At 45.9% G+C, this 16,751-nt stretch overlaps 1 protein-coding gene across 1 annotated transcript in view; it reads right to left on the reverse strand.

Annotated features, from left to right (window-relative positions):
* Window positions 1-16,751, reverse strand: part of LOC126412353 (paired box protein Pax-6) — a 258,098-nt gene that overhangs the window by 73,592 nt on the left and 167,755 nt on the right. The window contains exon 4 of the mRNA XM_050081908.1: window positions 8,822-8,977. Coding sequence (XP_049937865.1) covers window positions 8,822-8,977 — 156 coding nt within the window. The remainder of the gene's footprint in view (window positions 1-8,821; window positions 8,978-16,751) is intronic.

Genomic DNA, 16,751 nt, shown 5'->3' on the forward strand with positions numbered 1-16,751 from the left:
GTATCCATATGGCCTATGACCTACGTGTATACAGTGTGTCTGAGATCCGTACTCCCAGGTCGTAATATTGTAACTTACATGCACACTGTCACATGAAAGCCGGCCGTGTGTGCCGAGCGCTTCTAGGCGCGTCAGTCTGGAACCCCGCGACCGCTACGGTCGCAGGTTCGAATCCTGCCTCGGGCATGGATATGTGTGATGTCCTTAGGTTAGTTAGGTGTAATTAGTTCTAAGTTCTAGGCGACTGATGACCTCAGAAGTTAAGTCGCATAGTGCTCAGAGCCATTTGAACCATTTTTTTGTCTCATGAAAAGTATCCGGAAAGCCGTATGTAAATTGTAACTGATCACTAGATGTCACGAGAAACGGACACGGAGCCACAGAGTACTGTGTTATCAAATGAGAAACAGTATCATCAGAATGGGTCAGTCAGGAGGGCTCAATTCAAAAATGGTTCAAATGGCTCTGAGCAGTATGGGACTTAAAATCTGAGGTCATCAGTCCCCTAGAACTTAGAACTACTTAAACCTAACTAACCTAAGGACATCACACACATCCATGCCCGAGGCAGGATTCGAACCTGCGACCGTAGCGGTCGCGCGGTTCCAGACTGAAGCGCCTAGAACCGCTCGCCCACAGCGGCCGGCTGAAGGATCAGTGACCTTGAAAGTGGACTAGTCATTGGATGTCACCTGAGCAACAAATCCATCGGGGACATTTCAACCATTGTAAAGCTGCCGAATTCGACTTTCGGTAAAATGATCGTGAAGTGTAAACGCGAAGGAGCAACAACAGATAAACCAAGACAAGTCAAACCTAAGGCACTGACAGACAGGGCCTGTCGAGAATTGTATAGGATGGTGGTAAAAGTCACATGAAATCAGCGGTAGGAGTCACTCCTGAGTACCAAAATTCTGCCAGTAGGCCAATTGGCACAATGGCTGTGCGTAGGAAATCAAAAACGATGGTCTACATTTTCGAACAGCTCCTCAAATGACACACTTTACTGCAGTCAGTGGAAAGCTAACCTTCAGTTGCTGTAAAGAGCGACGCCATTGCACAGTGAATGACTCGAAACGAGTAATTTGGAGTGATGAATGACCCTGCATCCTGCGGGAATCCGATGGAAGGGTTAGGGTTTGGCGAATGCCTGCAGAACGTTACCTGCCTCCCATCATGTGTAGTGCTAACAATGAAGTACAGCGGAGTTAGTAGTACCGTACGGTGGTGTTTTTCATTGTTAGAAAGTGGTTCCCTCATTAAGAAAGCTGTAAATGCGTAGGTATATGAATACATGTTACATCATTGTGTACTGTGTACATTAGAAGAATAATTCGGACACTTCAGAGACGATGACTGTTTCTGCCAGCATGCTTTGCACCCTGTCATAAAGCAGTATATGTGAGGCAATGGTTTGTGCTCAATAACAGTCCTGAAATGGACTGACTTGCCCTAAGTCGTGACCTGGGCCCTACGGAAAACCTTTGGGACGAGAAAATCGATTTCGCGTCAGACCCCAGCGTCCAACATCAGTACCTCCGCTTGAGGAAGAATGGGCTCCCATTCCTCCGCAGACATCCAGACACATCTTTGGAAGTGTCCCCAGCAGAGCTGAAGCCCTTACAAAGATGAGGGCACACGCATATTAATGCCCACTAATAGCTGCTCAGATACTTTTGGTCAGGTAGTGCACATACAGCTTTATGCGGCTCCATGTCAACCTTGACATCTTGTGGAGCATCTCTGTGGTGACCATGATTAAAATTCTTTTGAGTACTGCACCGCTTCATTGTATAAAATACTACAATCAAATCCAATATTCCGATCGCATTGCAACGGCCTCCCTCAGGGAAAGACCGTTGTAATACGTTCGAAACGTTGGTTTTAATTACAGTATTTTGTACAATGAAGTCTTCGTAGCTTTGTCTGTAGCTATCCTTCGAAAGTTTTTCTCATAACATTTGCGCAATTCTTCAGTAACCTCGTACCAATGTTGAGGCTCGTGAGACTTAATTATTCCCCGTAGGAAGTTGTTTTTTCTTGATAATGACCCATATTTTGGATGGCCGTTTCAGTGAGGCTGGAGATGTTGCTGAACCACACCCAGTACAGAAGCTTTGAAATTGTTCATCAAATCACGCACCTGAATAGCAAAGTGGACTAGGTTTCCGACCTGCTGTAAGCACACATAATACATGGTTCCCTCGCTATTGAGCTGAGGGCTTGAGCATATTTGCAACATGTCCGGAAAAGAATTTCCATTCACGTACCCCTCAGACAAATACTGTCCAAACAGCTACAGTGATGACAACCAGTCCATATTATAACATAAGGCGGGTTCCTTTCAGCTATTGGATATATGGTGAACTTTCTTCGATCAGAAAATCACATTCCCCCTCGTCACAAAATAACAATAATGAGCAAGACATGGAATTTGGAAATTGTGTCAACAAAGGACGGTAGGCTGCAGCTTGGGGCTTCAGTTCATTGTCAGACAATTTAGCCATAAAAATCAGTCAAAATCGTTCCATTTTGAAGTAGTTTTTAATGTGGTCGTGCGTTGTTGGTCACGGAACTTAGAAGATCATCTGCTATTTAAAAATAGATGTCACTGGAGACTGCTCATTTCCGAGGTATGGTGCTTTCTCGGGCACGCTGTACAATTTCCACTTGACAATATTCTTCGTCGTTACCTTCTAACAATCTGTGGTAGTTTTTTTAACGCTTTCACACTATATACTAGTGTTGTTCAATCACATGCCTGGAAGTGAATGCACAAAAAAAATCTTCTTTCCATAGACAAAAGTAAGCTTTAAGAAATCTTGTTTCCATAGACAAAAATAACCTTTCAGTGGCACGCAATAAACATATCGCAAGGAACAGTTGACTCAAAATGAAAGGTTAACCAAAATATAAACTCACAAAGTGCATAAAATATATTCTGAAACACTATATTCATATGTCCCGCCATTACCTAGTTTAATGAAGTTACGTTTGAAAATGAAAATCTCTTATTTTTACTGCTCCTATTCCTCCGTTTTTGGTTTCCCAATCGGTGGACTGGAATGAGCTTTAGTGACAGTTTGTTTTTCCTTTTTTTTTTAAGGTCAAAAGTATGATTTGTGCCAGTGTCTAGTTCCTATTAACATTTTTCGTGCAAAAAAATTTATTTTACGGTTACAATACGAGGAAATACTAACGCGTAACGTTTCTGTTATACCATTCATCAGACGCATACAGAATTTTTATTGCCAATGTTTACTAAGACATAATTTTGAACACAGGGGTTCAGGAAATACCGGCGTATAGTTTCGGTTGCAGCAAAACTCTGTGCAATGAATTAACTTCGAAATTTTAAAATCAATTTCCCGTTTGGTCCCATTTCATTACAATTCGTTAGAGTGCGGGCGAGAATCGAAACCGGCGAGGAGCGAACGTGCTAATTTATTATGGGTTATCGCGTTGCGGTATTGTATCTGCTTTCAAACGCGATATCATAATTATGACAATAAAACACGTGTGACACCGATGTGAAAAAGGTACATGTTTTATTTTCAAAAATAAAATGGCTGCAAAGGACTGAATGAATTTAATTGTGTCTCGGTTAATTTGAATATCTACGTACATAAAATGAAGTTTCCTGCATTGAGTAATGTTGCTGCTGGGTCTGGCTTCGTGGTTTATTTTTTATCGTTTCATGTATTCCAGGTATCAGTCTTAATTGAAAAATAAGTCACGGAGAGGAAAAGCGTTTCTCGGAAAATGCGTACACTGCCCAGTATTATGAAGAATGTGTTATTACAGTTACGACTTACGTGAAAAGCTAAAATTTTCTCTTCTTCTTAGCTAAGTACACAGATGAAAGACGATATTTGTTAAAATATTTGTAGTCAAACATTATGTACGGGTCATGAATTTGTCATGAATAATTAAGGAACCGACTGATCACACTAATTACTGTTATGTAAATAAATAAGAAATTAAAACGACGTCCTTGATCGGTCATTGCCTCCACGTAACAGACTATAATATTCTCATTCGTCTGTCGTACAAGAATCGACAGGACCTTAATCCCCCCGCTGATAAGACACAGAAAACAACTTTGAAGTGGAAATAGTACGTCAGACCATTATTCATTGCCGAGTAAGTATGCCAACTTTTCTGCAATCGTCCTTTCCGGCCAACGATATTGTAACAGGCCCGAGATGCCATCTTTTAACTAACATATGGTGATGTCAAGCACAAATGCAGAGATTAAAATTGGTTGAAGCCAAAATTCGAGCACCTACAATCCGTTATCATCACACAAGTGCCGTCAACTGCAGAATTCTCGTTAATGAACAAAGTTTATGCTGTGGCACATCATGAATACACTCCTGGAAATGGAAAAAAGAACACATTGACACCGGTGTGTCAGACCCACCATACTTGCTCCGGACACTGCGAGAGGGCTGTACAAGCAATGATCACACGCACGGCACAGCGGACACACCAGGAACCGCGGTGTTGGCCGTCGAATGGCGCTAGCTGCGCAGCGTTTGTGCACCGCCGCCGTCAGTGTCAGCCAGTTTGCCGTGGCATACGGAGCTCTATCGCAGTCTTTAACACTGGCAGCATGCCGCGACAGCGTGGACGTGAACCGTATGTGCAGTTGACGGACTTTGAGCGAGGGCGTATAGTGGGCATGCGGGAGGCCGGGTGGACGTACCGCCGAATTGCTCACCACGTGGGGCGTGAGGTCTCCACAGTACATCGATGTTGTCGCCAGTGGTCGGCGGAAGGTGCACGTGCCCGTCGACCTGGGACCGGACCGCAGCGACGCACGGATGCACGCCAAGACCGTAGGATCCTACGCAGTGCCGTAGGGGACCGCACCGCCACTTCCCAGCAAATTAGGGACACTGTTGCTCTTGGGGTATCGGCGAGGACCATTCGCAACCGTCTCCATGAAGCTGGGCTACGGTCCCGCACACCGTTAGGCCGTCTTCCGCTCACGCCCCAACATCGTGCAGCCCGCCTCCAGTGGTGTCGCGACAGGCGTGAATGGAGAGACGAATGGAGACGTGTCGTCTTCAGCGATGAGAGTCGCTTCTGCCTTGGTGCCAATGATGGTCGTATGCGTGTTTGGCGCCGTGCAGGTGAGCGCCACAATCAGGACTGCATACGACCGAGGCACACAGGGCCAACACCCGGCATCATGGTGTGGGGAGCGATCTCCTACACTGGCCGTACACCACTGGTGATCGTCGAGGGGACACTGAATAGTGCACGGTACATCCAAACCGTCATCGAACCCATCGTTCTATCATTCGTAGACCGCCAAGGGAACTTGCTGTTCCAACAGGACAATGCACGTCCGCATGTATCCCGTGCCACCCAACGTGCTCTAGAAGGTGTAAGTCAACTACCCTGGCCAGCAAGATCTGCGGATCTGTCCCCCATTGAGCATGTTTGGGACTGGATGAAGCGTCATCTCATGCGGTCTGCACGTCCAGCACGAACGCTGGTCCACTGAGGCGCCAGGTGGAAATGGCATGGCAAGCCGTTCCACAGGACTACATCCAGCATCTCTACGATCGTCTCCATGGGAGAATAGCAGCCTGCATTGCTGCGAAAGGTGGATATACACTGTACTAGTGCCGACATTGTGCATGCTCTGTTGCCTGTGTCTATGTGCCTGTGGTTCTGTCAGTGTGATCATGTCATGTATCTGACCCCAGGAATGTGTCAATAAAGTTTCCCCTTCCTGAGACAATGAATTCACGGTGTTCTTATTTCAATTTCCAGGAGTGTACAATTATCTGGACTATTTTGTGATGGGATATGAACGTTTAGTGGCTCGCTACGGACGTGCTAATAGCTCGTCACAGAGACACTACAATGCGCCCAAAATTGAATTGGTAAAATGATGGCAGTTCGTCGATTTTATTTCTCGAGAATATATTATCACTGCTCATGCCTACTTTGAAAGGTCTGAAAACTGTTACGGGCTAGATACGTTGTGTACTGCATGGTGAGGCCCGTACATCTCTACAACAGTACACGGGCTTGGAAGTTAAAGCTCATCTATTGCTAAATACACGTCTTATACTACGACTGCAGTTCTGAGATGTCTCCAGTCTAGTATATTGTACACAGCATGTCAAGTTGCCTGCACTCAATGCTCGACATGCTTCTACGTTCTATAATTTAGCTCTAAAGCCGGACGGAGTGGCCGTGCGGTTCTAGGCGCTACAGTCTGGAGCCGAGCGACCGCTACGTCGCAGGTTCGAATCCTGCCTCAGGCATGGATGTGTGTGATGTCCTTAGGTTAGTTAGGTTTAATTAGTTCTAACTTCTAGGCGACTGATGACCTCCGAAGTTAAGTCGCATCGTGCTCAGAGCCATTTAGCTCTGAAGTTACCAGTTAGTAAAGTAGTCAGACTTATTTAGTCATGATATTGGGCAATACTGTGTGATGATTTATTATGAAGACTGTTCTGTTAGTGGAGTAACCTGATGTTCTCTTGAATAAAACCGGTTACACGTTATAAATGAGTGTCTGTACAGCCCACAAGAAGACTGGCTGCCACTTGATGGCGTTGCGGGTACATGACGCGGTGAGGTAAGTATACGGAGTGATTCAGTTGCCCCTACCGATGTCGTTTTATGCAGTCTGCAATGTTATAATTACCTGCCGTTCGCGAACCACATGCGAGGTTTTCATGTTCTCTCGCTCACTACGCGCGAACTATTAGTCCTACAGAGGAAATGAACAGGACTCTATTGTAGGATAGTTAATGTAGTTAAATTTTGTACTGGGGTACGTTTTCGAAGGAGGCCGTAGTTTTAGAATTATTCAAGAAAAACTTACAAGAGTGACCTCGAAACGCACCCCACTCCACCACTCAGCCCTCACCGGCCTGGATTTCTAATATGTTGTTCATGGCACTCGCTTCCACCACCGTAGAAAAATTAGCGACTGCGCTAATTATTTCACACATCCGATCTTCTTTGCTCTTCGTTGTCTGGCCTTATAACGCCACTGGCTTAGTCGAACAATTACATATTGTAAAATTGACTTTTGAGTAAGTTTTATCTATTTTGTGAATTTTAACTGCATAAAATGAACTTTCGTTGTATTCGTCAGGCCTTCTGATTACGAACTGCTGTGCTTTAAGATTTAAGTTTGAATCAAGTTGTCAATGTCACTAGTTTTTTAGCGTAACGTTTACAAAAGTCGTTTTTCTTTCATTACCATCATCGGCACCCTTAAATTAATAGTGTAAACGAAGTAGCCGACTATGCTGGTGGCGTAATAGAGGAATCAATAGAGACCAAAAAAAAGGTCGAATATGTGGGATAGTTCGTGTCGGCAGATATTTTTGTGCAGTGGTAGGAGGGAGTCCCATTAACAACATATCACAAATCCTGATGGTGAGGGATGAGTGCGGCGCTGGAGGTGCGTTTGAAGGCCACTTTTGTACACTTTTCTTGATTAACTCGAAAACCATGGACTCCAGCCAAAATACATCCTAACACAAAAATTAACCACATTAAATTTCCTACAAAAGGTCCCTGTTCATTTTTTATGTAGTTTGTTTCTTGCGAGAGAGAGCATTTGAAAATCTTGCACGTCGCTTATGAAGATCAGAGGTATGCGGGTTGCATAAAAAGACATCGGTAGGGGCAGCTGACTCACCCTGTATAAGTAGAGCTGAGACGAATAGAACTGATTCTCACGGCGATTAGGACCGCAAATGGAGAAATTCATTGACGTAAGCGACTTGGAGAAAGAGCTTATTGTTATGGCCTAGCACCTTGGAAGAAGCTTTTCAGTAACCGTGAAGCTGGCGTACTATTCGCTTGCTACTGTCTTGGGTGCTAATGGAAAATGGATGAAGGACATTGAAACCATCAGTAGCTGACAAGGCTCTTGGCAAAAAATTGAAATGAGAAGTTTCCCCACTCTGTGAAGCAGGACAGATGGCGATCTGTGGCAGAACTGATGACGGATTGCAATGCTGGTGCACCCACAAGTATTCGGAGCTCATCAGTTAAAGCACATTGTTGAGCATGGGGCTTCGCAGCGGCTGATGCCCATGTATTTCCATGTTTACCCAACGGCACCGCCAATTACGTTTGCAGTGGGCACGGAAACATCGACATTCGACCATGGAGCAATTGAAATGTGTAGTCTGGTCGGATCAATGACGTTTATAGTTAGACCAGGTCGATGGTAGTGTCGGGCCCTCAACCAAGCGAACTGCTGTTCGAAATATTCAACATGCCACGATCGCGGCCTGGTGGGGACAGTGTCAATTATGGGGGATATTCACCCGGGCTTCTGTGGAGCCTGTGGATGTAAACGAAGGCTCTACAATTCTAGATCAACATTATTCGGGCCACACGGATCCTTTCATGCTTGATGTCGTCACGGGCGACGAAGACAGCTTCCAGCACGATAACTGCCCGTGTCACAAGGCCAGAACGGCGCTACAGTGGTTTGAAGAGGATCAGAGTGCAATCACGTTGATGCTTGATCTGATCCCGACGGAAGATATCTAGTACGCTATCGAGTGCGATCACCTGCGTGCCCACAAATCACAGGTCCGTAATTGCGTGACCTGTTCGTAGACATTTGGTACCGCATAGCTCCGGAAACCTACTAAGCGCTTGTAGAATCCATGACATGCAGAATCGTTGCTGTACTGCATTTCAAAGGTGGACTAGCACGCTATTGAGTAGGTGGTCGTAATGTTTTAGTTCATCGGTGTGTTTAGAGGCCGTGAGTGGTGGCAGAGAAGCTGCAATTAGAGCCCAAGGCGGCGCGTAGACGTACCTTTCTCGAGGGAGTCGATCTGCTCGTTGGTGAAGGAGGTGCGGTTGCGCTGCAGCTTCCGCTTGAGGCGCAGGCGCAACTGAGAGTCCTCGTCGCCCGACGAGTTGTGCTCCGAGTTGCCGTCGGACGTCGTCTCGTGCGACAGCTCCCCCGTCACTGCGGCACAAATCACACAACGTCCTCAGCGCAGGAGCGAGGTTGTTCAGTTAGCAGTACACTAGCAGAGAACCAGAGGTCAGGCCTCGCCACTGCATACTGTGCCACGCGAACCTGAATATGGAACAGCTCGTGCGCTGAATATGTCTGACCTCTCGTTCACTCCTTCATTAATCGTGGATCTCGAGCTTAATCTGAGATAGGAGCATTGCCTCTACTATCTATAGCACAGATAATATTACGAAAAGTGGTCATAAAGTTTTAATTACCTCGCCGAAAAAATTGAGTTATACAATTATTTTTTTTTTGTTTTCAGGCTGGAGATAGTTTGTCTTTGCACGTCTTAAAAAATAGCCTCTTGCATCTAATTGTAACTTTTTATTTTAATGCAATCACACGTAATTTGTCAGTTTCGAAATCTAATGCAAAAATGTCGTCTTGCCTCAGTATTGGCGCAAGATGAATTTGACTACGGAGTAAGAGTACAGTACCCACAAAATATATTTTTATTCATGGACAGTGTAGGACTGTGTATTAATTAATTAAATATTAATATAAGTTGCATAGAATAATCATTGTGTTTTGCAACAGTAATGAAAGTCTCGTTAAGATCAATTACGTTTCGCTTTATTCTAAAGCATCTTCAGTGTAAGATTTTCTATTGTTTACTTCATTCTTACTGTTGCTCCAATTGTATGCGTTAGATTGTAGCACACAGCACTTTCACTGGATTAGATGGATTCGCATTTCTGAGTTTTGAAGAACTACTGTCATCTCGTCATTTCGTAGCACACATTTATGGAAAAGAACGCAAACTTCTTTTTGTGGTATGGTATGGACAAGTTAATGTTCTGAACATTGTTATTATAGATTTGGTAGCACAACCTGATTGAAAGTATATGGTAGTGCCTGTTTGACCGTTTGAAATGGTGTACTATTTTATCTATTTACGTATTAAGTCTACAAAAAGGTATTTAAAAACCAACGAAGAGAATTATTTTAAATTTAAATTTTTTAAATTAGATTTTTCGGTCACTCGTGATTAGGTCTCCTGGCCCGTCACGTGAACGTATACTGTGCTGATCAGTCAGCTATGGAAACAAACCCCAGCGCGTTAAAACTATACGCCAGATCGGAACCCGGCAGTGCGGAGTCGCCGGGCGGTTTGAGGCGTCATGTCACGGATTGCGCGGCCCTTCCCGCTGGAAGTTCGAGTCCTCCCTCGGACATGGGTGTATGTGTTGTTCTTAGCATGAGTTCGTTTAAGTAGTGTGTAAGTCTAGGGACCGATGACCTCAGCACTTTGGTTTTCGTTACTCGTATCCGGAACCTTCCTTTCGCTGGCATTGCTCTTAGCTACTGCGCTGTTATCAGGTGTTAGGTGGGGCAAGTTGGTTAAAATGCACAAATAACCACGCGCTCATAGCTAGTTGGGAGCTCCATAATGGAGAACTTCCGACCTATACTTATCCGGAAATTTTTATTCGATTCCTCATTCCCTACTCTTCTCTGACTCCGTGACTAAGTGACTCTCCGACTAAGTGAGTATATTAGGCTGAACAATGGCGGAAGATGTGTGCTACGAAGGCCCACGTAGAGCGAATGAGCAGCGAGCTTACGATGAGGGAGGACCTGCCGCCCCATCCCTCGCCCCCACCCCCATCACTCTCCCCGCGACTGGCAGCGAGCCTCATGTTTACTCGTGGCCTGCGCTGCCTTCTCTACTCTACCCCACTCTTCCACCGCGCTCCACTCGCGTGGCTGCGCCTGCAGCAGCGCGATACACACACACGCGCCTGTACGCTCGGCTGCCTGCCTTCAGGCGCTGCTCCGATCCAGCCGCCCCGCGTAATTAAAACTTGCAGACTCGCTTCGTCACGCTCGCGGCCGCGTGCGCGTCCGCTCCAGTCGCTCATAATATTGGCCACGGTTTTTTATTTTGCTACCGCAATTATTAATGGACTCTTTTCCGTGCTCGCTATATTGGAACAAACAGAGGACTGTGGTTTATTTTTCATTCAGGATATGGCGTGATTAAAACGATTGTCGTGGAACAGAAACTGCTTCCGTTTCTGCGAATGCAAGGGGCAACCTTTTTCGATAAAGACACGTCTTGGAGTTTCTCAGTGATCAGTTTTGTACTTTGGAAAGACGAAACGATATCTACTAACAGAAGGGAATGTTTTTTTACTTCGACGCACAGAAAACCGTACAAGGATATAAGAGCTTTCGATGTACCATGTGAGATTGATATCAAGATCCGATATACGTGAGAGGTACTGAGTTTACAGGACAGATTTACAAGCTTCACTGATCACGCACTGTGGCTTCAAAAGACAAAACGGTTTTAAAGGCATTATTGTTTGCAAAGGAAAGATAAATGAATTCAATGAAGTGAATAATAGGCTTCCACAACCAGCGCCGATTTGAATAAAGTTTGGCCGCGTCATTGCAGAACTCCAGCTTGATAGCTGATTTACTGTTTCATAATAACGCGGTCTAACACCAAAAACAATTTTATTCGGACTGTGTATGTGGTAGATTCAATCGTACCTGGGAGCTGTATGTATCGAATTTTTAACTATGTTTAAATGATACTCTAAATGAAAGTAATAAGCATCTGGCTAACGAATAATATCTTAGACGGCTTCCCCAACTACCTAGTATGTTCTTCTGCAAAAACAGGTAGGAAAGATGACAATCTTGGAGAATCACGAAAAGCGGTGGACCCGTATGAAAGGAACTGGTCTACTACTTCTCACGTATTTAGATTTACCCCAATATTTCGAGATAAAGGAGGTCCGATACAAAGCCAGAGGGTGTCAGAACGTGAACTAAAAAGTCTCTCTTTCAGAACAAACCTTACCTTTCCTGTACAACTCGTAAGAATTATGCTGTTATGCACTGCAGTCGAAGCATTCTAAAGCGAAATAAGGAAATTAACACAATCGTTCACCTTATCGTTTACAGTCCGAATAATTTCCGGTAAAATGCAAATGAAGATGCAAGAGCGCACGTCTAATGCAGGTCTGTTCTAATTTTCAGCCTGCCAGTCACTGTTTACTTAATTCAAGAACTATTAAAAATGGTTCAAATGGCTCTAAGCACTATGGGACTTAACATCTGAGGTCATCAGGCCCCTAGACTTAGAACTACTTAAACCTAACTAACTGCATCAAACCAGTCTCAGGACTGAAGACCACAACAACAACAACTAACCTAAGGATATCACACAGATCAATGCCCTAAGCAGGATTCGAACCTGCGACCGTAGCAGCCGCGTGGTTCTGGTCTGAAGCGCCTAGAACCGCTCGGCCACCGCGGCCGGCAAGAACTATTTTTATTGTAACGTCAGTAGAGAGCGTTTACATTCGGAAACATTCCATACGAATCAGAAATGGCGCTTCTTAGGATTCGTAGGTTCAAAGAGCTATCGTTATACAGAAAGACTGTAAGAGCTAGTGTTAGCAACAACATGTGTACGATCGGACATGTATCCTGTTGAATATATTTAGTCTAACGCTCCATGCATAATTGCTTTCGAAGTGAACCCTTAGGTTATCCTCTCAACTATAGGGGAAAGAGAGCTGAAAACGAGACAGATCGAAAAAAGTAAGTAAACTGTTGATTATTTCAAAGTATTCGTCATAAGTGTTGATATACGAGGGTTGCCCAGAAAGTAAGTTCCGACCGGTCATGAAATGGAAACCACAAACGTTTTATTTGCAACAGTTAAGTACACCTTCCACCTTCTTCTCTACATAGTCGCCGCTCCAACTTCTAGTGTTGTTGAAGTGTTGTATCAACTTTCCAATATCCTCGTCATAGAGCCGGCCGCGGTGGTCTCGCGGTTCTAGGCGCGCAGTCCGGAACCGTGCGATTGCTACGGTCGCAGGTTCGAATCCTGCCTCGGGCATGGATGTGTGTGATGTCCTTAGGTTAGTTAGTTTAAGTAGTTCTAAGTTCTAGGGGACTAATGACCACTGCAGTTGAGTCCCATAGTGCTCAGAGCCATTTGAACCAACCTCGTCATAGAAAGCAACCGCCTGTGCTTTCGGCCAGTTATCTGCACTGGTCTGCAGCTCGTTGTCTGTGGAAAAATTTTGTCTTCATAGCCGGCTGTTCTTGTGAGCAGAGATGAGACTCAGAGTGAGCCAATTATTGTGGGTGATCAAACACTTCTCATCGGAAACGCTGCAGGAGCGTCTTCATTGCCCCTGCGGTGTGCGGCCGAGAATTGGCATGAAGAAGGAACTGCTCGACAGTTGTGTTATATGGGCTGCATGATACAGGCGAAATCTCTAACTAGGCCCTCATACTTGGCGGGAGACGCTATTCCCTACGAATCTTTACGTGCTCACTGCTCACTCAAAACTGAAAAGAGCGATGCGTCACGATCAATGGACATACTAGAGACATTGCCCAACACATCTGTGCAAAGCTTTACCGGATTTTCCATTTCGTGAACGATCGGAACTTACTTTCTGGACAACCATCGGCCGGCCGAGCGGTTTTAGTCGCTACAGTCGGGAACCGCGCGACCGCTACGGCCGCAGGTTTGAATCCTGCCTCGGGCATGGATGTGTTTGATGTCCTTAGGTTAGTTAGGTTTAAGTAGTTCTAAGTCTAGGGGACTGATGACCTCAGAGGTTAAGTCCTATAGTGCTCAGAGCCATGACAGCTCTCGTATTTACCCACTGTGAGACAGTACGGTCAATGTCTTTATGGAAAATCCTTTGCGGCTGCATGTCGAATCATGAATGTACCCATCTCTTCGTCCGAAGCAAATCGACGGCCACGATTGCTCCAGAAATTTGAAAATCGCATGGGTAGACGTCGGGACTGTGTGGAGGACGTGTAAGGGCTTCCCAGCGAGACTTCTGCAGCGCATTCGAAACAGCCTTTGCAACACATAGGCAGGTCCACATATTCCGATCCCTCCCAGTGCGACTGTCATACTTTTGGATACCTGTGGAAAGACATTCATGGCTGTCGACTTCCTTTGTACGAAGAGGTGCACGCTTGGATACAATCATGGTTCCGTAGGCAGACGAAAACATTATTCCATTAAGTTATTAACAGTCTTGTCTCGCAGGGGGATAAGTGTATTAACAATTACGGTGATTACACTACTGGCCATTCAAATTGCTACACCAAGAAGAAATGCAGAAGATAAACGGATATTCATTGGACAAAGATATTATACTAGAACTGACATGTGAACACATTTTCACGCAGTTTGGGTGCATAGATCCTGAGAAATCAGCACCCAGAATAACCACCTCTGGACGTAATAACGCCCTTGATACGCCTCGGCATTGAGTCAAACAGAGCTTGGAAGGCGTGTACAAGTACAGCTGCCCATGCAGCTTCAACACGGTACCACAGTTCATCAAGAGTAGTGACTGGCGTATTGTGACGAGCCAGTTGCTCGGCCACCATTGACCAGACGTTTTCAATTGGAGAGAGATCTGGAGGATGAGCTGTCAGGGCAGCAGTCGAACATTTTCTGTATCCACAAAGGCCCGTACAGGACCTGCAACATGCAGTCTGCATTATCCTGCTGAAATGTAGGGTTTCGCAGGGATCGAATGAAGGATAGAGCCACGGGTAGTAACACATCTGAAATGTAACGTCCACTATTCAAAGTGCTGTCAATGCGAACAAGAGGTGACCGAGACGTGTGACCAATGGCACTCCATACCATCACGTCGGGTGATATGCCAGTATGGCAATGACGAATACACGCTTCCAATGTTCACCGCGATGTCGCCAAACACGGATGCGACCATCTTTATGCTCTAAACAGAACCTGGATTCATCCGAAAAAAATGACGTTTTGCCATTCGTGCACCCAGGTTCGTCGTTGAGTACACCATCGCGGGCGCTCCTGCCTGTGATGCAGCGTCAAGGGTAACCGCAGCCATGGTCTCCGAGCTAATAGTCCATGCTGCTGCAAACGTCGTCGAACTGTTCGTGCAGATGGTTGTTCTCTTGCAAACGTCCCCATCTGTTGACTCAGGGATCGAGACGTGGCTGCACGATCCGTTACAGCTATGCGGATAAGATCCCTGACATCTCGACTGCTAGTGAAACGAGGCTGTTGGGATTCAGCACGGCGTTCCGTATTACCCTCCTGAATCCACTGATTCCATATTCTGCTAACAGTCATTGGATTTCGACCAACGCGAGCAGCAATGTCTCGATTCGATAAAACGCAATCGCGATAGGCTACAATCCGACCTTTATCAAAGTCGGAAACGTGATGGTACGAATTTGTCCTCCTTACACGAAGCATCACAACAACATTTCACCAGGCAACGCCGGTCACCTGCTGTCTGTGTATGATAAATCGGTTGTAATGTTTCCTCATGTCAGCACGTTGTAGGTGTTGCCACCGGGCCGGCCGTCGTGGCCGAGCGGTTCCTGGCGCTTCAGTCTGGACTGCTGCTACGGTCGCAGGTTCGAATTCTGATTAGGGCAAGGATTTTTGTGATGTCCTTAGGTTAGTTAGGTTTAAGTAGTTCTAAGTCTAGGGGACTGATGACCTCTGATGTTAAGTCCCAAAGTGCTCAGAGCCATTTGAACCATTTTTGTTGCCACCGGCGCCAACCTTGTGTGAATGCTGTGAAAATCTAATCATTTGCATATCACAGCATCTTTTTCCTGTCGGTTAAATATCGCGTCTGTAGCACGTCATCTTCGTGGTGTAACAATTTTAATGGCCAGTGGTGTAATATATAAACACACACCTACATAAATGTATGTCTAAATACAACAATATTCACTTCTAACCAATCAGTCATTATACTTATATATAAAAACGCCTATGCGCAGTGGTTGCTAATATCATTTAGGCAGGATGGACATATTGTGACATTTCAGCTTGAGAATCATAAAATTGAATTAAATGAACAGTAATTTACAGTCTAATACCGGAAATTTTTCTCAAAAGGTTGCGTATGTAGCGGGAATGAAGCGAGTCCGCGGTTGTACTCGCGAACTCGTGTACTCGCTCTCCTTTCTACGCGGGAGAGGCCCACTTGTACTCGACGAAACACTCTAATGACGAGTGGGCGGCGGCAGAGACTCAAGAGTTGAGTCACGGAGACGGCTGCAGTTCAGAGATGACGTCACAGGACTCACAAGCAAGCTTAAAGCGAGTACACACCGCTCATTTTTGGTCTCTGCTGTGCTCGGTTTCACAACAGAACGGGAAGGCCGCACCGCAGAGTGCAGATGGCGGCAGGGGTGGCAGCAATTCGCCGATCGCCGCTGGCACAGCTTGGCGCGTGCGCTGTGCTGGACCACCCTGATGCCTTCATCAGCTGCCGAGAGGGGGCGGGGCAGGGCGGCGCGGGGTGGTGGTGGGGGGCGATGACCGCGCCGCCGACACACGTCTTCAGGCGGCGGGCTTTCGTGAGCACGGACCACCGCGATGACTTAAGCTGGATCTCCACGCGCAACTAAAGTCGCGCCACTCGACAGACGCCAGCGAAATTGCACGGGGGAAACCTCCCGATTCCCATGGCGCCACTCAAGTGACGCCACGTTATGCCGTGCCACTACATGGATAGTTGCTCAGAAAACTTCGGGTAACATCTTTCAGGGCGGCCACTACAAGAAATTCTTGAAGCCTCTACGTATCTGCGTTTGACCAGCCTAATTTAGATTTTCTATGATTTCCCTAAATCACTCCATGCTGCCTTTGAAAGGGCACGACCGATTTCGTCCCCTATCCTTGACACAGTCCGACCTAGTGCTCCGTCTCTAA

This window comes from Schistocerca serialis, chromosome 7, assembly GCF_023864345.2.
Source record: "Schistocerca serialis cubense isolate TAMUIC-IGC-003099 chromosome 7, iqSchSeri2.2, whole genome shotgun sequence".
Classification (NCBI taxonomy): Eukaryota; Metazoa; Arthropoda; class Insecta; order Orthoptera; family Acrididae; genus Schistocerca; species Schistocerca serialis.